Genomic DNA, 27,993 nt, shown 5'->3' with positions numbered 1-27,993 from the left:
AGTGGATCAAACGTATCAACAGATAAAAGCCGCAATTACATGTGTTTTTCTTTTATCATAAGCAGGTCTGTCAGCAAGATCAAAGTTCAGAGAAGTAGCTAGAAAAAAGCAAATCCAAAGTTTACCCACATTATTCCTCCAAGTGGGCCCACTTCTATACACTTCCATTCCAATTGCTTCTGAAATACTGTTACATTTCACATTTTATAAAATCGAAAATAAACATGACAATACACTGTTAACATCCAGGTAAATTTTTGAAAGTCTATTTTGCAGGACTTGATTCTTCATGCTAAAAGTGTTTTAAAAAACACTAAGAATATTTGCCTAGCACTGACATCTCCTTCAACTAAAAAAACCACAGCATTATTCTAAAACTTCAATACTTCTAGAGTTCAAGGTTTCTGTGAAAAAGGTCCTCATTGGAAGCTTCCGTATCTGTGTAAGTTGACATATGCATGAATAATCCTCTGTTAACTTGTCAATCTATTTTTAAAAATGTCAATCTGTACTTCCTCTCGCAAGTGCCTAATTATTAACGGTGGTCAGTGTCATACTATAAATAAACAAGAAGTACTGCTAGAGTGAGTAACAGTGGTTGTTCAACTAACGGTATCTTTTTAAAGTGGGTAAGTTTTTTATTATTGGTGGTTGATTACTGGAAAGAACCACTTCACTTTTTCTTCAGATCGTGTATAAAGAAATGAGAAGCTTAAAATTGGAAACTGTCATGGCTCTTTCACATACATACTTTCTTGTACTTTTTGTAAACTGGAACTAATACGTTTATACCAGCTCTAATTTATAATATGAATATTTATTAAGTTCTTCACAAAAGCAACTTTTTGTTAATTAGGAAAAAAAATAATGCAGTGTGGGAACAGTAGTTCCAGCTAAAGGGCCCTGGACAGATTACACAGAAGTATGGTTTTTATGAGTGTAAGAAGTGATAACCCAGGCCAGTGAGAATGATATCTTGGGTTGGAAAACTGCCCCCATATGTATGATGTGTGAATGTCCTTGGGCCTGATCTGTGAATGAGTGGGAATGTAACCGAAATAAAGATAACATCAATGTGGTGTGTTTTTAATAACAATTATTGGAAAAACATCTTATGCAACATGTTAGCCCAGGTCCACATCTGTAAATCCTATAAATTGCCACTGACTAATAAAAAAAGGCCCCAGCCTGGCTCAGCTCTCGGCTCTGCGCTCCTTCCTGGACAAGATCTCTGTCTATGCGTGAATCTTTCTTTGTGTCCTGGTGTGCGTCGTTTCTAATTGCCACAATGCAGTAAGCATCTCTCTCAGGTAGACTTCGGTCTTCTATCTTCTTGCCTGTCCTGAGCTCCAGATACTCACAACAGATATTCAAGAAATCCACCCTTTCGGTAGTCCATTCTGAAGAAGAATGGCTTGCAACTTGTAAATTAATATAAAATGGCATTACTGCCTTCATTAAGCAACAGTGCTTCCTAATTATTGTTTCTGGAAAGAAAAAAAAAAAAGAAAAAAAAAGAAAAAACACACACACAAAGAAAACAACAACAACATACCAACAAAAAGTGCCACACAACCTATTTTACTGAAATTATCTCCATTATGCAAACTGAATTTATTGCTAAGTCCTGGTCCAGGCATTGCCACAGAACTGTCGAAACATCTCTTTACAACACAGAGTGTCCTAAAAGAAGAGTAATAACCAATAACATGTTTCCATTAAGATTTTGACATGAGTATGCATCATCACAGTATAACCAAACAAAAGTAAATCATTGCATCTTGTTTAAGCTACCAAATTAGAAATCAAGAAGATTTTCTACATCAGTAATATATACAGAAAGGAAGATGGAGACCAACCACTGGATTAAAACAACATGGCAAGTATGCATCCTATCTGAAGGAAAACCTGAAGGTTAGGTTGGAACGTAAGATTTGGAACTCTTCCTGTACAGTCATCTCCAGTGACAAACACATGGCTAAGTTTAAGCATTCTTAAAACTTATCAAACATGACATTTCTCTAAGCATTTTTCAAGATCCCCCATAGGGATCCCCACAGAAGAACTATCTGAACAGCAAAATCCTTTCTGGAAAAACCCTGGAACTTGTGATACACACACTTTGTTGTCAAGACTTTGTAAAGAGGTTTGAAAATCTATTAATATAAATTACCACCAGGATTAAATTAGTGCTGGCCTTTCTGTGAGACTGCCTGAAGCAGGGGGGCATAGTAGATCTTGACAATTTGCTTCCAGATTAAGTTATTCTGTGCATATCATGTTATGTTTAATATATCATGCTGTGACTGCATGAGTTACTGCAAGTCACTCTGTACAAAAGCAGTGATGGCACTATGAGGACAGACACAGTAATCAAGACAAAGACAATACAAGCTTAAAGGTCATTTTGGAAGCTGGACTTCCAGCTCCAAAGAACATTTGTTTTTTTAGTGACATACCCTAGACCTCCCAACTCCAAAGCTGAATCCCACAGATCCACCACTATAGGACTGCCATAAACATCCACCCCTAATCCTGTACACAGAAGATTGACTTTAGGAAATGAAAGAACTACAAAGCTTTACTGTAAGGAAGGGTATATTTAATAAATACCATCTGACTCTGACAACCAACTACAGCAGTAATTTGGGACATTCAGGCTGGATTAATGTAACAAAGCTTAAATTTGTGTATATATAAACTTTCCATTATACGCATAACTTCTGCTCATCCCTGGACCACATAGCAGAGGTTTTAACTTCAGTTTAAGCCTCCACCCTGTTATAACTACTTAAACACTTTCAAGGTGTTTTTCCATACCTGGCAAAAAGCAACTCAGCATCATGTATTGACTTTCATTGTCCTCCCCATAACTTAATTCACATACCCAGTTCCTGGCAGTTCACTACTTGATCTTATCCAATTAGTATACAATAAATACTCATCCTTTAGATCTCTATTCCAGAAAAATCAGCTCTCTTCAGTCCCAGTGGTTACTACAGCAAGTAGTCCGACCAGACCACATAATTTTCATTCAATTAAATACTATTGTCACGGCAATCTACCTGTTTTGGAGGGATGAGATTATAATTCTACACTTGAAATACCTGAAGAAACTATTTTAACAAGCTAATTTAACAAGTCTTCGCATTAAATTAACAGAGAGAGATGACTGTCTTACAAAATATCCCTGTAGAATTAGCTGCTTTTCAATCTCTGCCAAATGTGACAGGAACGATACAATAAGAGCAGAAGCAGCTGTGGCTTTCTGAATACAACATTCACGTCTCAACTAGTACTATGACTTACCATTGGGCTGATCTTCATTGTTGTAAGACTATGTGGACATCCTATAGCGCTAGTAGCGTTAATTACACACAGAAAATTATTACATTCCCTGTTGAATCCAAACAAGCATTCCTAATCTGAGGGCCTAAAAGAAAGCCTCACGAAAATCCAATCATCCTTCCCTAAAAGGAAATACTATAGCCATCAACACTATCCAATTCCACTCATCCTGCTTTGTCCTGAAGGAAAATTTATTGGCATACACCAGGTTAGGAGATAGGTAGTTACTATGCCTAGTTCTGGATCAGCAAGATCAAAGAAAACTAAATTTACAGTATAATGAAAGCTTGCTGAAAAATATTCAAAATTAAGATCCCAACTACATGAAATCTGTGCTATTGAATGTTAAGCCAGTCAGAAAACTGTCTTCCCCTCTCTATCAAAGTAATCATAAAACATATAGTAAAGAGTTAAGTTCCACTGCTAGCAAAAGTAGTTTTCACACATTATCGTTTTAACATTTATTTTATCAGCTGTTTTCTTCAATGGGTTTAAATATGTTTGTAAGCTTAGCTAGTAAGACATTACAAGGACATGAAAGTAAAGATTAACTATGTATTTTGCGAAGAATATTTGAACATTTATCTTCAAGCATAATTAATTTTCTATTGAAAACATATTTAAAAAAAAAATATTCAACTTGCTACCAAACAACTACCAAACCAGAAGCACTCTGGTTTAGAATAGCTTCTGAAAAATAAGAGAGAATAATCATGATAGTTTAAAAAGTATATTTCTATATCCTAGAGACATGAAATAATCCAATACTATTCCTGAACCTTTAATACTTACACAACAATCACTTAAACTACAGCTAGAAATAATTAAGAGTTTACTGTGTTTCAGAGATGCCATCTCAAACCACAATCAAGCAGCTGAACTGTCAAATAACATTACAAAGCACAAGCCTGAAGGAAAACTGGAACAACGAAGTATCAGGTAAGTTTTTAGAACTGTGACACCTTTTCTTTTTTCCTTTCTCCAACTCTGTATACAGTTTCTTTCTCAATATACTCGAGAAGCTCAAGAACCTAAAAAAAATTGCAACAATTCAACTCAAAATTACCAGATGTAACAAGTGCCAAATAGAAGAAGAAAAAAAAAAAAAAAGCTATCTGTAAGTAGTTCCAGTAGTTATGCACTTCCTAGTCAGAAGATAAGCTTGCCAACTTCCCTTCACAAAGTGCATTGTACCAAAAAATTTCAGCAGCAATAGCAGCACCACTGTAATCTCTCACTCTGCAACCACAACTGGAATTCAGGCTGCTGCGATGTGCTCTACAGGATGCTTCCAGACGTCCCTTGACCCACTTCCTTGCCACCACCCCCCTGTGTCTCTGCCTAGTTAGCATGTTAAGCCTCTTGCTAGGGAACTTGAGACCTTTTTGTAAGTCCTGATCAGAGGCTGCTACTACTACAGGCTGACAAACACACACTTTAATTCAGAGCTCCTAGAGACAGCTGTTGTGCACCACATTTTCCTGAGCAAGTCAAATCCTGAGCAAGGTTTAAAAGTTTAAGCAGCTTAAGGAATAGTTTTAAAATAAATTAGGTGATCTGTTTTAATATTTAGATGACTGCAATACCTGTCACACATCTAAATGTAAAAATCTGCCTTTTCTTCACAAGATTTTTTTTCAAAATGCATACAATTGATATACTCAATCCAGTCTTTTTTCAAACCAAGCTGTGTTTAATAAAATTCTATTTGCAAGCTGAATATTATTAAGAAAGAAAACTTCTAATTTGTCATCCTTAATTCAGTTTGAAAAAAAAAATTGTTGAACAAGAACACAAATAGTAAGATTTAACACTAGTATTCTAAGAACTTGTGTGCTACATAGAAGTCCAGCTATTTTTTACCTAAATCACATAATTGGACTGACTATTTAACAGTAACGTAGAATAGCTACAGCATGTTTTTTGGCAAGCATTAGTCATAATTAATACACATCACAATTCTGAAAGCCACAAAAAGCAGATTTTTATCTTCTAAGGCAAACTCATCTTTGAAATTTCATTTATATGTAGGCTCTTTATTCTTACCAGTGTAATACTAGATCTTTTAGCATTAAATAAAACCAGCAACAATAACTTCTTCAGAGGAGGAAGCATGTGGCAGAACATTTTCTCTTGGAAATGTTCTGGAGTCATGTTCAGAAAACACAGTCAAAGGTCTGGTGGATAGATGATGGCAGAGCAGTGGATGTGGTCTATCTTGATTTCACTAAAGCATTTGACAGTCTCCCACAGCATCCTTAAAGCTAAACTGAGCAAGTGCGGTCTGGATGATCGGGTAGTGAGGCAGACTGTGAACTGGCTGAAGGAAAGAAGCCAGAGAGTTGCAGTCAATGGGGCAGAGTCTAGTTGGAGGCCTGTATCTAGTGGAGTGCCTCAGGGGTCAGTACTGGGACCAGTACCATTCAATGTATTAATCAATGACCTCGATGAGGGAACAGAGTGCACTGTCAGCAAGTTTGCTGATGACACCAAGCTGAGAGGAGTGGCTGACACGCCAGAAGGCTGTGCTGCCATCCAGAGACCTGGACAGGCTGGAGAGTTGGGCAGGGAAAAATTTAATGAAATAGAACAAGGACAAGTGTAGTGTCTTGCATCTGGGCAGGAACAAACCCAGGTTCCAGTATGAGTTGGGGAATGAGAGCAGCATAGGGGAAAGGGACCTGGGGGTCCTGGTAGACAGCTGGATGACCATGAGCCAGCACTGTGCCCTTGTGGCCAGGAAGGCCAATGGCATCCTGGGGTGTATTAGAAGGGGGGCGGTTAGTAGGTTGAGAGAGGTTCTCCTTCCCCTCTACTCTGCCCTGGTGAGACCCCGTCTGGAATATTGTGTCCAGTTCTGGGCCCCTCAGTTCAAGAAGGACAGGGAACTGCTGGAGAGAGTCCAGTGCAGGGCAACAAAGACGATGAAGGGAGTGGAGCATCTCCCTTATGAGGAAAGGCTGAGGGAGTTTAGGCTCTTTAGCTTGGAGAAGAGGAGACTGAGGGGTGACCCCATTAATGTTTATAAATATGTAAAGGCTGAGTGTCACGAGGATGGAGCCAGGCTCTTCTCAGTGAGAACCAATGACAGGACAAGGGGCAATGGGTACAAACTGGAACAGAGGAGGTTCCACTTAAATTTGAGAAGAAAATTCTTCACAGTGAGGGTGACAGACACTGGAACAGGCTGCCCAGGGAGGCTGTGGAGTCTCCTTCTCTGGAGACATTCAAAACCCGCCTGGACAGATTCCTGCGTAACCTCATCTAGGTGTTCCTGCTCTGGCAGGGGGATTGGGCTAGATGATCTTTCGATGTCCCCTCTAACCCCTTACATTCTGTTGATTCTGTGACCACTACCCTCTCTCTCTAGTGCAAAGTGTAAAGACTGTGATAGATGGTACCTCTTTTGGGAAGCTGGTGCAGGGTCTTAGGCTGACCCCTGGAAAAAGCTTACAGCCTCCAGAGGCAAACTGTATCCCTACCCACAGACACCACTAACAGAACAGATAAAAAGCTGCTCACTGCAGCTGCAAATGAGAACAGCTTGTTTTCTTATTAGGAAGTCCTTGCCCTGCTCCACAGTCTTCCAATGATACCATTAACTTTCATAACACATCACCTAATAGAATTTGCCATACCTATGTTTGCTTTCACCAGACATGAGCCTACAAATATGCAAAGCTGGCAATAATGAATTAGCACTTACTGTAATCACAGCCTTGCTCAGACAGATGGAACCCCTGCAGCCATACTCTGTTTCATCTTCAGACTTGTAATAACTGAGTGTGTTGGTTTTCAGAACTACCCATCGATCCTGCCATCCATGGATGTAGTTGGTCCACTGTAAAAAAAAAAAAAATTCCAAAAGATCAGTGAACAGAATAATAATAATAATAATAACAGAATAAAAATAACAATAAAAGACAGTGTGGCTGGTATTTCTCAGGCTTTCCAGCACCAGGAGGAAAAAAAAAAATTAAAAGGTTCTTCCCAATTGAGAAGCTTATTCTGCTCAGAGCTCCTAAAACAATTTTACAAACTCCTAAAGCCACTAAAAACCAGTTGCTTCAAATGGCCAATAAGATAACAGATGTCTTGACTTCAACTGCATTGCTCTGGGCAGTTAAAATAAAGGTAATAAACACACTGATGACACAAATTATGGAAAGTGGGGGGAAGGGATGATCAAATGTTAATCGATACAGTGAGTTTAGCCACCTTATTGGAGTTAGACCAAAAGCCAAACTTGAGTGGAACACGAAATAATTTATTTTACATAAAAGTTAATATCTACAAAATTATTTTACTAAAGTATCTAGTTCTCTTCATATAAATACAAAGATGCCATTATCTCACAGTACACTATATGACTATTGCAGTGCCTAGAGTAATCAGTTCTTTATCAATTTAATATTGCCCAGAGATATTGCTTTAGGTTTTAACTCCTAACCAGTTGCTCATTAAGAAGATACTCCAAACATTTATTCGTTATTGAGATTTTTCTAGGGACTCCACATTCACACATGGAATGAAACTGATACTCCAGGAACAAGTCCTGGATTCACCCTACACAGATCTAGTAAGAAGGGAATAAAAATTCTGATTATTAATCTTATATTTGCAACATCTTCCCAATTGCACTTTGCAGAATCATACAACACAGATAAAGCATCGGGGCTTTTCCATAACTGACTATATAGTGATGTTTGGTCTTCACAGTACAAAAATCATAAATTAGATTAACATGGAAAGAAAAGCATCAAAAATAACTTTATTATGCAAGTATTTATTTGGTTATGACAACCATTCTTTAACAAAAAGCTCTAAAAAGGGAGCTCTTTTTAGCATTTAAATCTAATCATTAGTCATCATTTTGTAATATGTAAATGGGGGGAAGAAAGTCAATTAAAAGGCTTGTTTCTACATTATAGTGCACATACTAGTTAATACATAGAATGATATAATTGTTTTGTTTGGAAAAAAAAAGTTTGTGATCAAGTGTGACCATAAACCTAACACTGCAAAGTCCACCACTAAACCATGTTCCTGAGCACCACATCTACACATCCTTTAAAACACCTGTATGGATACTGACTCTACAACTTCCCTGGGCAGCCTGTTCCAGGGCCTGACAGCCCTGTCAATTAAGAAATTTTTCCTAATATCCAATGTAAACCTTTCCGGCACAACTTGAGGCTGTTTCCCCTTGCCCTATCACTTTATTTGGGAGAAGAGACCATTCATGTCACCAGAACCTCCTTTCAGATAGTTGTAGACAGCGATAAGGTCTCCCCTCAGCCTCCTTTTCTCCAGGCTAAACAGCCCCAGTTCCCTGAGCTGCTCCTCATGAGACTTGTGCTCCAGACCCCTCACCAGCTTTGTTGCCCTCCTCTGAACTCTCAGCAGCACCTCAAAGTCTTTCCTGTAGTGAGGGGCCAGTGTCCCATAACTACTTGTTAACTGCAGTAATAACAAGAAGAGGTCTAAGGAAAGCAAATTCCATAGCTGAGAAATCCCTAACAATTTTCAAGCATAAGCAAGACCTTGATTTGTCTCCAAAGATAAAGTGCTTTGTGAACTCTCAATATATCAAATTGCTAAGTCCAGTATTTCTTAAATAAAGCCTCAGCTGTGCTCAGTACATGAACTAGTAGCACAAGCGTTCATGAAGGTGTATTATTTCCTCCCTTCCTCTTTTCCTGTCTCTCATGTTCCCAGCTCCTCCCAGATGTGAAAGGCAGAGACCAAAGTTATCTTGGGCAAAAGAGCAAGGGGCAAGGAGGAAATCACCTTCCTTTCTGTGACAGAGTTAAGTGAGATAAATATAGCAGCCAATCTTGCATTTGCTGTTGCAATCAATGCTTGCTGTTGCAATGAAAATGTGTCATGAATTAAGATACTCCTTAAAACATACTGGGTAGGCATATGGTTTTGGCAAAGAAAAGACAGCTGTTTTCTCAAGTAGCTAGATCCTTGCATTTCAAGAAAGATTCTTCCACACCGAAGTTCTTTCCTCATATCCACCTTAAAATGGTCAGCAGGAAATGCAATGGAAAAAAGTCTAGAGTTCTGAAACATTTAAAGAGACCAGCAGGACATACTTCTAATAAGCTTCTCTCACCAAATTACACCGTTCCCTTCAAAGCTTTTCTCTTCACTGAAGGGCAGAACAACTGAAACACTACTAAGCACACAGAGAACTGTAGCCTACTTTTGTTGCTTTAGAATTTAATTATCCATTATAAGTTTAAAAAAATAGACATTCTTTAGAAAAGTTTGGTATGCTACCACTTTGTTTTAGCTAGTTTGTCTCAAGTACTACTCAGGCGTCAACTAACAAAAGGTAAACTTCTCCCTCAACCATATTTACTGCAACAGGTTTCACCATACGTGACTATTCGGATTACATCCCATATTCTCACAGGAAAGGCAGTGTCAGCTACACTTAGCATAATCATCCAGTAAAATATAGTTTGCACATACCTAAGCTACAGAATGTCAGAAGTCATGGTTTCACCTGCTACACCAGTAAGAAACAGCACCTGATGGACGTCTTAATTTACCAACATGAAAATAAAGAACATCCCACAAATATTAAAGTTTCCAATGATGGAAGCATCTAACAGAAGAAAACTTGGCAACAACAACAAAAACCAACACCAAAACCAACCAACCAACCAACAAACAAAACCCATCACCAACCACAATAAAACTACTGTTATGGCTGTCTTCTCAGCATCCAGGGCTGTTTTTTGACCTCTGTATCCTATGACCTGTGCCTTCTACATATCACATAGAGCAGGAAGAAAAAACAAAAAACCAAAATGTAGTGCTTTAATTCTAATGACATTTCAACATTATTCTGAAAGTACTTTCTGTATTAATAATAATAATAATAATCTACATTCCAACTCAGTAATTCGACATTCAACTTTGGAGTACTCCTAAAAATAAAATTTCCCAGCATCACCCAAAGCATACTTGCAAGTCATCTTATTTTCAGCGATAAAAGAGAAAAAAAACTTATATTTTGGGTTTTTTGTTGTTGTTCTGTGGGGTTTGTTTGTTTTTTAAAAAAGGGGGAAACAAGCTTTAGTGTCATTTTCCTTCCTCTCCTCCCCACCTCCCGTATCTCTTGCTGCAGGAGAGTTTTATTGCCCTGTTTTGATACTTGGGCTAAAGGCTGTGCAGTTCCTGTGCCGGTGCCCGCTCCTGGGGAGCTATCATGGGCTGCGCCCGCCTTCGGGAGCTCCCGGGAGGCGAGCGGGGTGCGGCGGCCCCAGCCCCGCACCCGGGCCCGCCACCGGCTCCGGCCAGGAGCATGAGGCGCGGGGGACACGCGCTCCCCCGGCCGCCTCCTCCCGGACCCCGCTCTCCAGATCCTCACACCGAGCGGGCTGGCGCCGGACCAGGGGGAGGCAGGGACCCCCAGTCCCGGCGGGAACGTCGTCTCCTCCAGCCACCCGACCGGGCTAAAGCCGCACCCGCGGCTCTCCTCCGAGGAACGGCTTCCTGCCGGGGTGGGTAGGGGGCCCGACGGCGGGGATGTGCCGGTGTCCGCGGCTGAGGGAGAGCGGCGGTTGGTCGGCGCCGCAGCGCCTGCCTGGCAGGCTCCCCGCCGTCAGGTGGCAGCTGCCCCGGCCGTGCCAGCGCCTCCCGTGGAGCCTCCCGGCCCCCCCACCAGGCCCCTCGGCCTGATCCCCCGGAGCGGACAGAAGACAGGCGGCCGGGGCCGACGGCCTTGGGCCAGCCGCGAAGTGGGAGGTGGCGAGGAGAGGGGATGCGAGCTGCCGCGGGGCACAGGCTGCGGGGAGGGGGAGAGGCGGCTTACCTTGCTGAGCACCCCGCAGAGCTCAACAGGCACCCCGAGCTCGGTCTCGGGGTCCTCCTCGGAGCCCGAGGAATTCCAGCTCTGGTTGTCCGACATGGAGACCTGATCCGCAGCGACCGCCGAGCAGGGAAGAGCCGAAGCAGCCCCCGCCCACAGCTGCCTGAGCCTCCTCCTGCCGAAGGGACGGGAGCGGCGGGCTCTACAGGACCGGCACAGCACCGCTCCGCGGGTGCCACCAGCGCCGCCCGCCCCTGCCAACGACCGGCCGGCGCCGGGACACGCAGGCTCGAGCTTCGCCCTCACCGTAGCTCCGTGGCCCGCGGTAAGAGCCACAACATAGGGGTGGCTAAGGGAGGAGGGGCGAGCGCGCGTCCGCCTGCCGCGCACTCGGCTCAGCAACCAGCCGCTCCAGCCGCCGCCATCTTACGTGAGGCGGGTGCTCCGTGCCACTATTTACCCGCTCCGCCCCACACCCTCTCGCCCAGCCCCGCCTGCCGGGACTTGTAGTCTTCCCCCGCGCAGCGGGAAGCCAGCCTGCCCGTCCGCCCGCCGCTGCCTCTCGGAAAAGGTAGTTCTGGTGATCGCTAGTGCAGCACAGCGTGCTGGGAGGTGTAGTCTACCCAGGCGGCCGCCTGTCCCCGCCAGATGGCGGCCGCCATCTTGATTTCGTCGTTTCTGTGGCGCCAGCGGCGGGCTTCGCCTCTGTGCCTCCGATGAGGTGGGGAACTCCGCTCCCGCCAGGCGAGGGCAGCGGTGATGCCTGGGGCAAAGCTTGCTTTGTTTTTTGTTGGGTGAGGGAGGACTCTTTCTTTCGTGAGGTTAAGCGTCTCTCCAGCCCGCCTTGGTTTCTGGCATGAGAGATGTGGCCTCGTCTTCACTGCCTTAGGCCAGCTGGATTTGGGGGGTGAGCGCCAAACCTTTCCCTTAACAAAAATGGTGGCCGCGGAGGGCGCAGGAAGGGGAGGGAGGTGCTGCCAGGTGAGTCGTGAGGGGAAGGCGGGTCGTCCCGCCGCAGATAACGGGTTCGTGCTGCCCGCGCGAGGCTGGCGGCCCCCGGCGCCGCTCCCCGGATCCGAGAGGCCGCTGCGGGCCTCGCCCCGCGGGCGGCGGCGGTCGCGGTGGGGCCCGGGATGCCGAGCGCGCCGCGGTTGGGCTCAGCAGTTCACTCCTTCCCGGCCGGCCGGGCGGTGCCGCCCGCTTTCGTTTTGCTCAGCCGCCGTGCCCGAAAGCGTGTGGTGAGCGGAAGGTGGCGGTCAGCTGCGAGGTAGCGGTGTCTTGTCTTTTATTTGTACAATGTTTTCGCAGTTTAGGGAACGAAACGATAAATTTATTTATTTAGTTATTTAGTTATTTATGTATGTATGTTAAGATTTCTATCTGAGATGTGTGCCCTTGCTGAAGTTTATGGGTGGAAAAATATTGGCAGCAAAAAAAGAAGTTGAACGTGTCACTTCACAATTCATGAACAAATGTACTGGGTTGGGAGGGACTTAAGATTTGTGTTGGCTCATCTCCTTTCTCCTGATTTTCTGGGAAAAAAGCTAAAAAGTTCAATAGCGCTAGTTGAGAAAGCTTCAGTTTTGGAATACACGCTTCTTGTTATATTGAAAGAGCAATGCTGTACAATTTTATTTTCTCTGACTTCCCTCTTATGACAAATCGTCATATTTTTCCATGTTTTGCTGCTTGACAGTTTCATTGAGGGCTTATAATTTTTTTGAAAGAGCTCTTAGCGTTGGCATAGCTATTTCTATGCCTTTTCTATATATGCAGCACCTAACACCTAAATAATATGAGTACCAGCTCAGATTCTCTGGTATAAAGATGTTTATAATTAATGTAGCACTGAGAGTGATTGGTAAAATAGCATCACTGTCCTAAGCAATCAGAAGTAAAGAGCAATTACAGATGTCTTGCTATTTGTGTAATCACTGGAATCCACAGAAAAAAAATATGAGAGTCTGCTGTGGGTACTATTTTAGACAATTTTCTAATATAGAAAATGTTGAGAAACTATGTTTTTTGATTCACCAGCTGTTGAGGAAGAAAACAAGGGGTTTTTTAGTGTATGTTACAATGTACTGCATCTGTTAAGCAAGCAGAGTGGCCGAGTTTTGTATATATTGACAGATATGAGAATAATTTACAGTTCTTCCCTGCGGTATATGGATAAAGTGCTATAGCCTGTAAAGCGATTCAAGTTTTCCCCATTAAACTGTGAAAGAACTTCTTTCCCTATCTTGAGAGCAAGAGGTGAAGAGACATGTCTGAGCAAGTCCTTTTGGTAATGGCAGTGATGTGTACTGCATAATCATGCACTGTCATGCTTTTGGTCTGGGATTATTCACTTAGTTCCAAAAGTAGGTTGTTTTTTTTTTTTCCTCTCTTTCCAGAATATAGATTAACTCAAACAGATGTTAAAAATAAAAATGCTAAGGGTAGATACTCTTTCAGGTTGTTTGACAAACATATTTATAGTTTTTAGAGAGAATATTTGTTTTATTATTAATTTTAGCTAATGTTTTATAACCAAACTTGAAATTAATAAATACTGGATGCTAAAAGATTTGCCTTTTTAATTTCTTATATAATGTTTTGTGTGGTCTTTTCCATCTATATGTCTCTTACTCCTAATGAGATCACTGCATATCTACATTAGCAAGATGTGTGGTGCGGTGGGAGTAGATTTGTAAAGGAAAGATTTGATACTGAGGACCTTAAATTCACCTTATATATGCTTTAAGAGATGTTCTTTCGGACTGACACTAGTCTGGTCCCATGGAGGGCACCTGCATTAGCACTTGTGATGCTTCAGGTGTGCTCTGAAAACACAGTCTTAAAGTTTAGTGTAGTTTGAAAAGAATCTGGTTTGCTTGCTTCAAGACCAATCTGGGATGCAAATCGAAGTGTGGGAAATAGAGATGATCAAACTGATACGCTCATGTAGACCACTCCTCTCTACCTCCTTGTGTGCCTTCTCCACTGGACCTTCAATTTGCACTTCATTGCTGTGTTTGTTGTTTCATCACAAGCTCCAGTACTCAATCTGTACCCTTTCTAGTGTCTTGGAGATTGCAAGAAGTTTACAAATTACTGTTTTAACTGGAAATAGTCATCACCTCTGATAGATTAGTGGAATAGATACTGTTGTCTTGCATTGTGTACTACTTGTAATACTTTTTTTTTTTTTCTATTTTTTTGTTTTACTTCTAAGGATGTCAGTCATAAACATTATTAAACGTTATGAACTGGGTCACTTCATAAATAACTTTTTTTTTCCTCCCTTTTTATATCTCTTGTTTCTATTATTGTATCTGCAGTTTTAGCATGCTCATTTTATGTTATTAAAACACATTCACCACCAGTGTATAAACATTTTCTAGTATGTTCATAGTCATGGTTACGTTTGTTCTTAAATTTTAAACTATTTTACTTCAGTGGACCCTTAAACAAGCTTTGTTTGTGTCACAGCGTATTGCCTAATAGTGTAGGCTCTGAGATATGTTTCAGACAGTTTTTCCTAAAGCAATTGTGATCTCTGTGAATCACTGTATTAGTGTTTTTCTTCTAAATAAAAAAAAAACCAGAACATTACAACTTTTTGTGAATATATTGGCATTAAGCACATCTGTAGAAAAAAGATTGCACGTAACTACACCAATTCTAGTGCAGTTTTTACTGATGAATGTTTTTAATAATAATTGAATTCCTTCATTGTTGTTTTTCTGAATTAAACTGCTGCAACATTTGTTTTCAGTAATATAGAAGTACTAGGAAGACTTGGTTAGAAACTTGAGATAACTCAGTTTAAAAGGTCTTGCAAATGCAGAATAGAGGTGGTAGAAGATACTGCAGTTCTTTGCCCTTTGAATAAACTTCGAAGTTTTGAAGACATGAGGTTTTTACAGACAGAAAAGCTGAAAGCAGGATATACAACATAATTATACTGCATCTTTCCTGCAGAAGATTAATGATGATGAGTATTCCACTTGTTTCACTTGCATTGATCTTCACATAAGTGAAGAATTATCCTAACTGTTTGATGAATGGTGTAAAATGGGTATTTTGACATTTAATTTTGGGCACTGTCAGAAGCAGTCTCTATTATCTGTTTACTCTGCAGTATGAGTTATTTATTTTTTTAAAGGATTGAATTGTCTGTAATTTGTTATATCTTAAAGCCAGTGAGTTCAGAAAATACATAATTTTAGGGCTTAGTGTTTTGAAGGCTAATTCTAGGTGCTTGTATGGGATCTATGTTTTGTAAAATGGTGAATCAGCTGCTACTTGAAAAATAGTTCTATTCAGCTGTGTCAGCTTGGGCACTCAGAATTTTCACTTCCATGAATCCTGGCCCAGTTTTCTGTTCAATATTAATTTATCATGTACCTTGGCTTATTACATTTGTAAAATTCCTTACATCTTTCTTAGAAGATTCTGTTTTCTAGGTAACTGGATTTTATTACATATTGAGAGAGTGAGAATAGTGAAACAGTAGTAGTTTTGAATACACAAGTAGGGAAACTACATGGTTAACACTGTGTATACTAAATGCTAATAACACTTTTGTGCAGTTCCTCCTGCCAGTTCCTTTCTTGTAAATCATTACAGGATTAAAACTGACAGGAGTCCTCTTCCCAGGACTATTCAGAAACCAGGGCTCCAGTAAATATCAAACCTGTGGCTGGAGAGAATTGAGCAGATAGTTCAGAAGTACAGTCTGATGTGCTTGCTTGCACATGTCTGTTTTGATGTTTTATTTTGCTGAGAAGGAAAGACTTTAGACCAGCTGATATTTAAATCATTATGTGAGGAACATGTTTTTACAAGAAAATGAGAGTTAAGTAGTTCGTTAAATTTGGTCCTCTCAGCCTGAGTGTTTACTTGCCAAATGAATACTCGGAAAAGACAGGTGCACTTCTTGTTGGAAAGTATGTAGTGTTGTGTTACTGTTTTGGGATAGAATCCTTATCCAAGTAATGGATAAATGAAGTAGTATGAAATCAAATGCACTACTGGAGTTTGTAGTGTAACCTTTTAAATACCAGAAATGTTAAAAATATTCTAGGTGGGTCGAATTTTCCCAGTTTGTTGAAGATATGTTTGTTCTTTTCTTAGAAATTCAATAAATAAAGCAATGCGTTTGTGGGACACCAGTTGTTCAACTGGCCTGACTATTGGCACATGAATTTTTATATCAAGGTGAGTTAGCTGGGCTTTACTTCTTTAACTTGGTGACTCAAACAGTTCTTCAAGTATTCTTTAATGCTTGACAAAAAGTAATGAGGTAGATAAAGTAATAGCTTTCCATATATTTTGTCAGAACAATTTTCATTAGGTGTTTTTGTTTGTTTTGGTGTTTTGTTTGTTCTTTTTAGAAAAGGACTAAATTTCTTATACTTTGATTCAGTGTCTGTATAACTTTATACACGGCTCGTTTGGTGGATATGTTTTATATTTTACATTTATATAAATTGAAAGTTTTTGCAAATAGGCGAGTATGAATTGTCTTGAAATCTAGAACAGTAACTGCTCAGTAGTTGGTAGCTTTATTTAAAGGGGGAGCTGCTTACAACACGAAGCATAATTTCATCTCAATACAAAAAAAGTGACTGCAAAGAATTGTTATTAATCACTTTTTTTTTTTTTTTGTTAGCATTCGCCCTAGGGAAACATGCTTATCCAGCTTGCTTATTTTTGTTCATGTTGCTTGTCTTGGCTTATGAGGTTTTTTGGTTGGCTAAAGTATGTATTATGGAGAGGTGGTGGCCCAGCAAAATTTTTTGTCAAATATATTTTTTGAATAGAAAATTGCCTCTTCTGAAGTCTTAAGCTACAAAACTACACTTTTACTGAAGGTATGTTAAAGATGGGTATTTAATATTTGACTTTTGAGGATCTTATGGACACTTAGGAAGTGTTATAGGAGTTTCATATTATTCACAACCATCTTCTACATGGATGTGATTATTTTAATAATTGTTTTATGGAAGAATGTTTTCCATCCAACACTTGCACTGAGTGCTACAAACTTTAGTAGTATTTGATGATGGGTCATTTGTAAAGTTTTCATAAGAAAAACAAAAGGCCAGTGGTCTCATGTATGTATATATTGATAATTGGAAGGACAGTTTTTCTGTCTTTTTTTCTCCTTGATGTTTTTATTGGCCTTCAGAGGCCTTTATCTTTCAAACACAGAGTGCTCTGTACCACACCACACACAGTTGTAGCCAGAAGCCCGAGAAGTGATCTTCTGTGGTCAAAACTGAGTGAAGTCAGTCCTAACTTTGTTAATTGTTTATTCTACTTTTAGTGCTTCTGCAGAACTGCTATTAACAACTTGACCTTGTCATTGAAATTAAGGGTAATGCTGATCTTCTTCTGATGCAGCCTGTGTAATGACAGGATTCCTGAAGTTGATTCTCTACATTTTTATGTGAAGTTAGCTGTTACAATTTTGTGTTGTTCTTGCTGAAGTAAGAATAGAAGAATTTAAATAAAGGAATATCTAAAACATTTTATTTGACAGAAAATAGGAAATTTATTATGGGCTTATACTACAATAAATGAGGTGCCAGGTTTTGATTAAATGTTATTGGAGGGTTTTATGAGTTTTACAGAAATTAAATCAACTATTTAATTTAGAACCTTGTTTTAGCCATGTTAAAAATAATAATTAAAATTCATATAGAAAGGAGTCTTGTTGCTATTTGCAACATCAGTATTATTTTACACACTGTGGAGACTTGCTGAAGGCAATTGGGTTGTAAAATGTAGTCCTTTACATCTGTAATATAGGTCTTGATTTCTATGTTTAGCTTTTGAGCTCTGGGGGAAGTAGGCAGTTGTGTGTCTTAGTAACTTCGTTGCATCTCACTATTGGCATAAGCTTCTGTGATAGCAGAGATGTCAGAATTTGATTTTCTTTATGAGGAATGGTACACAATTTACATACATTAAATCGTAATTCAGTATGTAAATAAATTATTTTTCCTCCTTTTCCATAATGATGTCAGTTTCCAGTCCTAATATTTCTTTGCAACAAGTTGTTAATGCTATCAGTGAAAGGCAAACTTTTAACAACCTGCATAATAACACGGTGTCCACTGAACTGAATATTCTTAGAAATATTTTTTGTCTTTCTTTCATATTTTATTACATGAAAATAATAATATGAAAGCATTTAAGTTTTTGTATCATGCATAGGGTTTCTGTTGCTGGATTGGAGGATTTTTACTGAAGATAGGCTTGAGGCGTGACACATGATCGAATACAAGCCATTTCCTTCAGGCTGTCCAAATATATGCTAGAGGCACCTGAAATTAAATTGTTGCTCTGGTTTTACTGCTGTTTCAGTCTTGTGATCCTTTACTATAACCCTGTCTGTCTGGTTCAGTTGAGTTTCTGTGCCTGCTCCTAAAAGAGCTTGATTGGGGTTTTATTAGTGGTCTTTTTCTACTTGTGAGCATTCCAGGTTACCAACAGAGCTGCTTAAATAGCAATGTTATTCCTCTCCATTATTTTGTTTTGCATTAACTGTTGGCATCCGCTGCCAAAGTTTTCCCCTTTACCTTTAGAAGTCCTGCCGGTAGCAATTGGAAAGTTACTTTCTTCATTTATAGGTGATTCTCCTCCTCCGTTGCCCCCATTCCCAAATCACAGGAAATAATAGGATAGTATTGAATTGTACACTGCCTTCACAAACTTCTCTGATTTCACATCTTACTTACTCAGTATGATGCTGAGAGTGATTTAACATGTTCTTTTAGAAGAAACAGCTCAGTCATGCAGCAGCTTTTTGAGGTGATAGCATGCCAAAAATATGTCACTCTTTGCCTAGACTGTTCTGAGTTAGTGTTTCCTTAGACTCTAAACCTGCACCCACTTTTCCCAAGTTGTTTTAGCAAACATTTGTGTCACCACAAGCTAAGTATTTTCTCTAGGTCAATTTTCTACTAAAACAGTTACTCTTTGTCCTTATCAGTTCCTACAGTGATGTTTTCTTCCCATTTTGCATAGTTTCCAACTGTTCTTCTCATGCATTTCCTTTAAATATTTCCATTTTCATTTTTTCAATGGCAGATGATTCACTGATTTTATTTGACAAGTGCTGTATCTGTTGTCTTATTGTAGTTTTTGTGATTCATTTCAATATACTAAATATTTTACCAATTTTTTTCAGGCCTTTTAGTCTGAAACCAAGATAATCTTCAGGTTCTGTTCATGTAAAGATACTGAAAATTGTATCCATTGCTATTCATGTTTTCCCTTCTGTACACCTTTAAGCTTTAGTGGAAAACTAATGCCACGTCCTAAAATAAATATTTTCTTCTTAATTCCAGCTAAGGTGTCATTTGATATACACTTCATGGTCTGTTAATAGCAATGTATTTTGTTCCATATTAGAAGCTGAAAAGATAAAACAGACCAGGAGACCACCATTTATGAGGTTTTTTAAAGACAATTATTTTCTGCATCACTGGTGTCATCATGGTAGGGGTTTTTTTCTCTATTAGTACGTAAGAGCATGATAGAGAAGCCTTTTTCTGACATGAATTAGTGTTTAAAGCCTCTGCTATAAGACTGCACCTTTATGAGTGATCTGAATGAGGAGTAGGAAAGATTTGTATATAAAGACACTTTCCAGAACAAAAATTTTGCAAAGACTGGAAAAGGAGATGGTAGCAATCTTGGGCTCATTCCAACTTCTTGAAAGAAAACAGTGATAAAAGAAACAAGAGGAGTAGTGGAGGGGCATTTATTTACTTTCAGGAAAGTATTTATTGGGAATTGTGTCTGTTACTTATCAGAGATCGCCAGCAGCAATGGAATTTTTGTGTGGCTGATTGATATGGGAGTGCTTATGAGCTGGAAATTAAACTTGGAATGTTTTGTGGGATGCAGTGTTTTTTCCTTTGGTTGAAGCCTAGCAAATCTGTTCTGGTAAATTCTCTAAGAGATTTTCATACTGTAAGTGAAAAATTTATGAAAATGTTTATCGTCAGAGTCTTTTATTTGATAGATACATGTAAGATCTAGGAAGCCACTCCCATTCCCAGTTGCCGATATGATAGCTCAAGTGCCAAAAAAGAGTCATGAGAAGTGTTCTGGTTTCTGCATCACCTTCTGTTCTTTGAAATACAAGCTGGAGATAAATACAGCATTACTTAATGGATCTTGCATCTTGGGAAGACATCATTAATAATAATCTGAATTAATAGAACATGGTTAAAATTTGGATATTTTTCTCAGTTTTTTTTTTTTTTTCAAGTTGGCTTTCTTTAATATCTTGACTTCATTTGGCTGATTTGTTTCAGGAGAAGATCTTCACGAAGATATAAACATTGCCAATATTAGTTTTTAAAGTTGCCATGTCATTCTTTAATAGCCAAAAACTCATCTGTGAATGCAAAAATGCATAATGACCCTTTGCAGTTGGGTTGCTTATGAGGCCCACCTAGGTCCTGGAGTGGTACAATGACATGTAAAGGAAAAATGTGACACACTTGGATTTGTGTAATTTGTGTTTTTTTAAAGAGCAGCTGTATGTGCCTGAAAGGGCGTGGCTTCTGCAGGCAGGAAGGGCTCCTGTCACAGGGAGCAGCTTGAAGGGGAAGTTTAGGAGTGAATGTTCTTCCTGCTGATGAGTCAGCAACTTGGGTGTGAATACTTTATTTCTGTATGCTTTTCCAGTAATAAATACATGTTAACTAATTTATACCAGTATCACACTTGGATTCTGCTTGTTTTAATCTGGCAAAAATAAGACCACAGATTTGTGTTACAGGGGGTAAAATTTGCTTTCTTTAGTTTTTTTTAACATCAACGTAATAACTAGACATTTTACCATCTAATTGGACCCTTTTGAAGGATTCAGCTATTTACTTTCATAAGCAACAAGGGAAAGTATCAGAAGTTCACATATCAGAAGTACTTGCATATGTAAGAAATTACTGATGGCAGTAATTGAGTAGTAAAGGCTCAGTAAGTTGAATTTGCTAGATACCATGACTCTACAGATTAATGAAAAAATTGCATGAGTTTTACCCTGAATTAAACAACAGCATTTTACTCAAAACTCTTAGTTGAAGCCATCTGTTTCAAAAATATGAACTTTAACACAAAAGTTTTGAATTTGAGCTAGAAATTACTGGTAGCAAATTAATTCCATCTCTTTTTTTTTTTTTTTTGTTCAGCTCGAACTTAGAAACAAATATATGATTTAAATTCTTTTTTTTCAGGTATTAAGTTTTATAAGACGTACTTGTTTTCAAGAAGTACTATGAAGAACATGAAGAAAGTTGGGAACAGCTCGTGCAGTGATGGATTTCTTCTTAGAATGGGCCTCAATGATAACAAAGCTGGAATGCAAGGTTTGGATAAAGAGAAAATCAATAAAATCATAATGGAAGCTACGAAGGTTGGTTTGAGTAATCTTTTCCTAGTGCTTTTTCTGTTGTCCAGTATTATAAGGCCCTGTTCCTCCCTTCCCCAAATTTTATCCCTCCCATGTGTAAGTGGAGGGCAGCTTCCAAGAAGAAATGCGTGTGTGGGGAGGAATGAGAGGGACTACTACAAGGTACTCTTTGATTCATCCATGGGGACATGGAGGAACATGACTGAATCATCCTTCGGTGCTCCCTTTTTGCCCAAAGCAATATATAAATATCACAGCATTGTCCAGAGCTAAGTGTGGAAGTTTCAGCTTCCTTAGGCTTCTTGTTTTCCCCTTTTCCATTCATTTTGTCCGCCCTCTCAATAATTAGCCAGGCAGATCTACCTCTATTGACCACCTTCCGGTAACTGATGAATTTGATGTGATCAGGTTTTGCTAGTACTTTCTGTAGAATTTCACTTACTACCTGTTGTTCTTGCCATCTTACTACTCAAGAGGTGGCAAGCAGCATGCAGCTTTGTACCAAAGATCCACAGAGGACCTCACAAATCTACAAAGCATTGAAATATCAGTTCTTCTACCTGTTATTGCAGAGTCTTCACATAGAACTATATGGGGATAACACTTCATTTGAGCAGCTCTAGATTTTTTCACTTTTCTTTGCCCAGTGTATATTTCATGTGGTGTCACTATGGCCATAGGTGCTGTGCTTGACATTTTGCTCATGAATTCTGTGTTGACTACTGTTGCTCTGTGGTAAACTGCTGCAGTGATGGGGGCAGGGCGGGAGGGTAGCTGAAAACACACCACAAACAGCTCTTAGTTACTGTTTCATTTCCTCCTATGAAAGAGAATGAACTGTGAAACAGACTTTCAAAACTGATATACAGGCCTCTATGTGTTAGAATATATTTCTGTCAAAAAGATTATAAATGGCAGATATACCTTGAGAAATCTAAAAAGAAGCATTGATTTGTTTTCTTAAGCTTTTCTTTACCTTTCAAAATTACACCTACAAACACTATCCACAATTATATTACAACCAGGTTTTATAGCATTTCAACTGTGGGATGTAAAAATCCTCACAGCTTTATAACAATATTAAGTATCAGGTTGTTTCCCACACAAACATTTTGGTACTTATTTCTTTCAATGAGTCTCAACAAGTCATGTTTGGTTGCAGAGGGGAGAAAAGATGAAATGCATGTCTGATACTGAAAGAAAATGCACCTTAATTTTTTTTTAAGTAGAGATTTCTTCTAAGCAATGAGACGTGACACATTACGATCTTCACATTCATCATTTTTGCCATTATTAGAGGAGTGGATATTTTTGCTTTTTATATAAATATATGGTTCTTATTTGGCTATGACTGAATTCTCGACATCAGTGACAGTTTGGTAATCAAAGTCTTTGAGCTACAAGTTTGTCCACATTTGCAGATTTTATCAGGTGGTTCAATAAAGGACATTACCTCTTCCTGCAAGTGTTTTATCTTGTAAGCTAACCAGATGTTGCAAGAAAATATCTTATTTCTTCATTTTGAGTTCTCCTCTTTTCTATTTCATTGTATGCCCTCTTTTCCTTGTTATTAGTCGGGAAGGGAAGTCACATTATATGTTCTCTACATTTTTCTTGTCTTTTTATGTTTTAATTCCATCTCCTTTTATTCATTGCTTTTATTGAAGGAGCAATTACTTACTTGAGAGCAAGAGGGCTTTTTTATACCCCTTTGCTTTTGTTCATCCTCTTCCAAATAGCTTCTAATTCTGCCGTGTCCTTCAAGATTAAATGATCAGTGCAATACTCAACATTATAAGTGGATTTGACTTTTACAATGTCATTATTTATTCCCATGTGGATTAAACTATATGGAAATCTGGCAAAATGCTTGATTTTTTTTTTTTTTATACTCCTTGTCTTGTAGTTATTACAGAGATTAGTTTGACTGTTATCTACTATTTTGGAACTTCTGTTGTCAGGTGTTAGAATGAGTAAACATAGTAAGTTATCTAAATAGTCTCTTGTACTCATCTGAGGGCAAGCTATCTCAGAAGGAGAAATATATGTATGTCATTTGAGGAGAGAGATGTAAAGCACCACTGGTCTCTTTTGTGTATTATTTACATGAAAATTTAAAGAATGCATTAGAATCTGTTACTGTGCTTTATGTTGTCTGTATTTAGAGATCAAATGTGGTTGTTTATAGGAAAAGACAAATAAAAATCTTATTGTTTTTGCAATTTTCTTCCAGGGTTCCAGATTTTATGAAAATGAACTTAAAAAAGATCAACAAGTTAACCAACGAATTGAAAAAATGATGCAGCTAAAAGAGAAAATTACAACACAACAGCTCTTGAAAGCACAGTTGCAGGTACTAATCTTGTGGAGACTTTTTGGAGTACATGGCAAATTATAAACATTTTGGTGTGTTCTAGGTTATTGCCTTAAATTCTGCAGATAAGCACAATGTTAACTACCATTTTGATGTTAGTCATACAAGTAAAAGGGTGCAATATTTTGATGATGTAATCTTAATAAAAAGTTGCTAGAAGAAGAGATTGTAAAATCACTGCAAAATGTTCTTGTAATGAATAAAATGAAGCAAAGTGATTACTGTTCGAAGTTCTAAGTCTGATGAGTTTAAAGGGATGTCATCATGGTTTATGTAAAAGTTTCATTCAATTCCTTGTTAATAAGTGTCATCTTGAGTTTACTTTCCGTTTTTATAATACATGTATACTTGTGTTCAGTAGCCTGCAATGGGTTTGGGAGCATGATATTAGTCAACTCTTCTGGATTGAATTTATTCCTTTTTTATGCTAATTGATGAAAAAATGGTCATGGCAAGCAGTCACAAGAAATAAAGTGGCCTGAACTAGAAAGACAAAGAGGCTATTTCTCTTCTCAGATGCTAATGATAGATAATAGTATCCAAAGCATTACTGTGTATTATTGAAGGTTGTTAAAAGAAAACAATGGCACCAAGGTTGCACACTAAACATTCTTAGGTGCGATAGAATTAGAGCTGCTTGTACAAGCTTAATTGCTTTCCTTTTACATTTGTACTGTGATTCAGTCTTTAATTACATGATTGCTTGCTGGTTTTCCCTAACAGGCTTCCTGCTTCATTCAGTGCTCAGTGCAGACAGTGTTCACTAAGTGGGCAATTATTAAATATTTACTGTTGTCCTCATTGTTCAATGGGTGGCCTCAAGCTTTATTTTTTGTACACTAGTCTAGTCCAGCTTTGAATGCAGAATTACTGACTTCCTCATAGGCTTTTCTGTGTTGTATAACAATTCTTGAAATTATTCTTGCAATACTCCAACAAAGTAGAGTGATACCTTTGTTTTGTAGATGAGGAGCTGAAGCACATGAAGATTAAATACATCCATTAACTTTGAATGCAATTGTGAAGATTATCAGTCCCAAGATTTGGGGTTTAGTCTTCTTTTGTTCATTGCAGATTTGCAAATCTTATCTGTAAATTAGATGCCAGTGCCAAGAAAAGCTTGCAATTCCAGAGTATCTCTGGAAAGTTAGTTGTAAGGCTGTATGCCTCAACTATTCTGAGTTGATCTTTAACATGGATCAGTTATGTCTTTGCTTGTCCAGGCTTTTTTTTTTAGTTTTCTGGGGTAGCTTTTAAGTCATTAAATATGAAAATATACTTGAATTTCTACCACTAAACTTTTCATTTTACAGAAAACAGTCTTTCTTATAGAATGAGTTACATGAATGACACACATCCTATAAAATTAATGTAGGGGTTTGGAATTAGAGAATATATAGTGAAAGCCAATATATTTGAACTTCTTTGACTACCCTCATGCTGTCTTTTTTTTGAACTTGATTCTTTGATCTTGCAACACAATGTTATTTTCTTTTAATGTTTCATACAAAAATAGCTTTCTATAGAAGAAAAAAGAAGCTTCAAAAAAGAGAGAAGTTCTTTCATGTGGGTCTCGCTGGGACCTGAGTTTCAAACCTTGTGTTGGAAGTCTTTATGCCACTTGCTCAAATAGCAATCTTCTTTATTTCCAATGGAGTAACTGTTAAGTCAGCTGCCATACTGCATAAGAACTGTCATTAAAGGGGAATAACATGCACACTTTTTTGCTGACTAATTTTAGATCTTTGCTTCTATCAAAACATCTCAAAAGTCTTGGATTTTGGGTCTGTCCTCTGTGTGCGGATAAGCTCTTGTTCAGGATTGATTTTGCCCTCATTTCTTCATCATAAGCTCTGACCCTTTTGTTCTCTCCCCTCCTTTTTTTAAAATTTATCCTATCTTGAATTTTCCTTTTCTTGTCACATCTCATATTACCACCTCCTCTTTCCAAAGCAGTCCTTGTCTATGCCCCCAGAGTCCCCACTGAAGTCCCCGTTCTCCTGGCCCAGCCAGTCTTTATCTGTGTCTGATATCCTAAATGCCTCTCCCTTTTCCTGTCAGGTACCCACCATCTACTCTTCCCCCATGCCATAATCTCCACATTTAACTTTGCAAGTCATTTGTCCTGTTTGTTTTCTTTATATGTGCTGTGTGTTGTTTAATCAGCTTCTCTAGATCTTCAGATATGGATTTTGTCAACTCTTATCTTCTTATCTTCTTTATTGTTGTTGCCTATCAGGTTCTTAACTCTTCTTTTTTAGTACTATCTTATGAGAAAACCATGAGTTAATTTGTTCTGTGAAAATGTGTAAGTAGGAAGTACTCCAGAATTACAAAGGTATCCAGGTGTCTACTTCCATGAGTGCCACAAGTTGTCATCTGCAGATCAAGGCTTGTTTGTAGAATGGTTAGAGGCTCAGCTTCATAAGCTGGCAGTTGATGTAAGTGCTGTAATGTAAAAACAAACAAAAAAATCCCTACTTGCTGGATTTGTTGGACAAAATCCTGGTTACATGGTGACAACAGTAATATAAATAAAATGTAGACACTGCAACATAATGCTGTCTTTCTCATCACTTGAGTGTGTGTATGCCAAGGCATTTGTGAGAGTATTTATTGTATTTTTAGTTTTCCTTAGAAGGGCTCCTTTGCTGAACAGCATTTAACACCCCTGATTTTGGAAATATTGGAGATCAGAAAGTTAGTGTAAATCTTCTTAAAACTGCCATTTCCATGTACATGTATTGCTTTAGGGTTTCATTTGTTGTGTTTTGGTTTGTTCTTTTTTTTTTTAAATAAACTTTTTAGATATTTTTTCATCTACCTTAGAGATGAAAAAAAAACCCCACAACTTAGTATCTCTTTTTGTCTTCAAAGATAAGATGGAGTTTTGGATAAGTTTTTTATCTTTTTTTATTAAGCAGCTCTGTCAAGGGGAAAAAAGAGAAACTGTCTTCAAGTAACCATGTAAAGTGCATGTAAACATTCCTCTCCAGAACCATAAACCCATTGCAGTAAATCCAGAGACATCTCTGATTGTACCTTGTTGTCATGAATGTGTGTGTGTCTTTGTGCTTGCAAGCAAAGCGAACCGTGTTCATTTTCACTACGTGTATTTCTTGAGCTCTATTATGCATATTTGTTGCTTTTTTCTAATAGTAGCAAGCTTTTGTTGAGTAAATAGAGATTAGAGTAGTCGTTTGTGTGGTTAGATAATCATAGTTTGATAGCACTTCACTTTTTTTGTTTTTGTTTTCTGATATATTCTCTCTTGCTTCTAGAATATTGTGTGGTGCTGCCAACATAGTCATATTGAACTAGTAGGCCTTAAAAATTGTCTGTCAAATAATGTACTCATTCTTCTTGTGACACACTTCATACCTCATTCATAGTTTAAAGACATTTCAGAAACAAGCACGTGATCTGCCAGTCTTTCTGTAAAAGAATGCAAGGAAATCAATGACAATTAAAGCATTTTGTGGAGATGTCTGTGTGCTCAGCCTCTGTCTCACAGTGCTGTGGAGCTGATGGAGTACTGCTCACAGTATATTTAGTAGATGATACATCTTTAACTCTTGGAGTGAAACACGCTTTCTATGTATGGGCTTTTATTTGAAAGTCACCTCACAGTTCTGCTAGCAATCCAGTCTCATATGGTATGGATTCCTGTAACAAATGTTGAGGAATTTTGTGAAGGCGTCAACAGTAGCTTACTTAGTAAGTAAATGAGCCTGCGTTTGAGACCTCATTTCTGACAAGACAAAGTAGATGAATCTGCCATGTGAGCTGTTGATCTTTTCACCTATCTAGGCCAGTTTTCTGAAATGTGATAGCTTAATTTATGAGTGTTGGAAATTCTCTAATACATGTTTTCAGTTTTTTAAAATAAAAGAACCTGTATCATGGTAGCTGAGCTGCATATTGAGTGATCTTACAAAGTTTCTGTCTGAATCAGATAATGTTTCTTTTTTTTTTTTTTCCCCACATAGATGAGTTTTTGTCATTGGGTTGGGGTTTTTTTCC

The 27,993-nt window shown here is 38.6% G+C and overlaps 2 protein-coding genes across 13 annotated transcripts in view; one reads left to right on the top strand and one right to left on the bottom strand.

Annotated features, from left to right (window-relative positions):
• CERT1 (ceramide transporter 1) overlaps window positions 1–11,315 on the bottom strand; it is an 82,362-nt gene extending 71,047 nt beyond the window's left edge. For all 4 annotated transcript variants that reach the window (XM_082075659.1, XM_082075658.1, XM_082075660.1 and 1 more), the window contains exons 1-2: window positions 11,180–11,315; window positions 7,055–7,189 (exon numbers count right to left, since the gene is read on the bottom strand). In XM_082075659.1, the coding sequence (XP_081931785.1) occupies window positions 7,055–7,189; window positions 11,180–11,275 (231 nt within the window). In that variant the 5' untranslated portion in view covers window positions 11,276–11,315. The remainder of the gene's footprint in view (window positions 1–7,054; window positions 7,190–11,179) is intronic.
• A 70-nt stretch (window positions 11,316–11,385) lies between these two features.
• POLK (DNA polymerase kappa) overlaps window positions 11,386–27,993 on the top strand; it is a 34,284-nt gene continuing 17,676 nt past the window's right edge. The window contains exons 1-3 of one of the 9 annotated variants that reach the window (XM_082075656.1): window positions 11,386–11,501; window positions 21,421–21,599; window positions 23,830–23,949. In XM_082075656.1, coding sequence (XP_081931782.1) covers window positions 21,462–21,599; window positions 23,830–23,949 — 258 coding nt within the window. In that variant the 5' untranslated portion in view covers window positions 11,386–11,501; window positions 21,421–21,461. The other 8 variants (XM_082075654.1, XM_082075648.1, XM_082075650.1 and 5 more) reach the window with 8 other exon arrangements.

This window comes from Streptopelia decaocto, assembly GCF_964273445.1.
Source record: "Streptopelia decaocto genome assembly, chromosome: Z".
Lineage (NCBI taxonomy): Eukaryota > Metazoa > Chordata > Aves > Columbiformes > Columbidae > Streptopelia > Streptopelia decaocto.
Note: the sequence above shows the minus strand (reverse complement) of the source record. Positions and strands in the feature narration are given on the sequence as shown.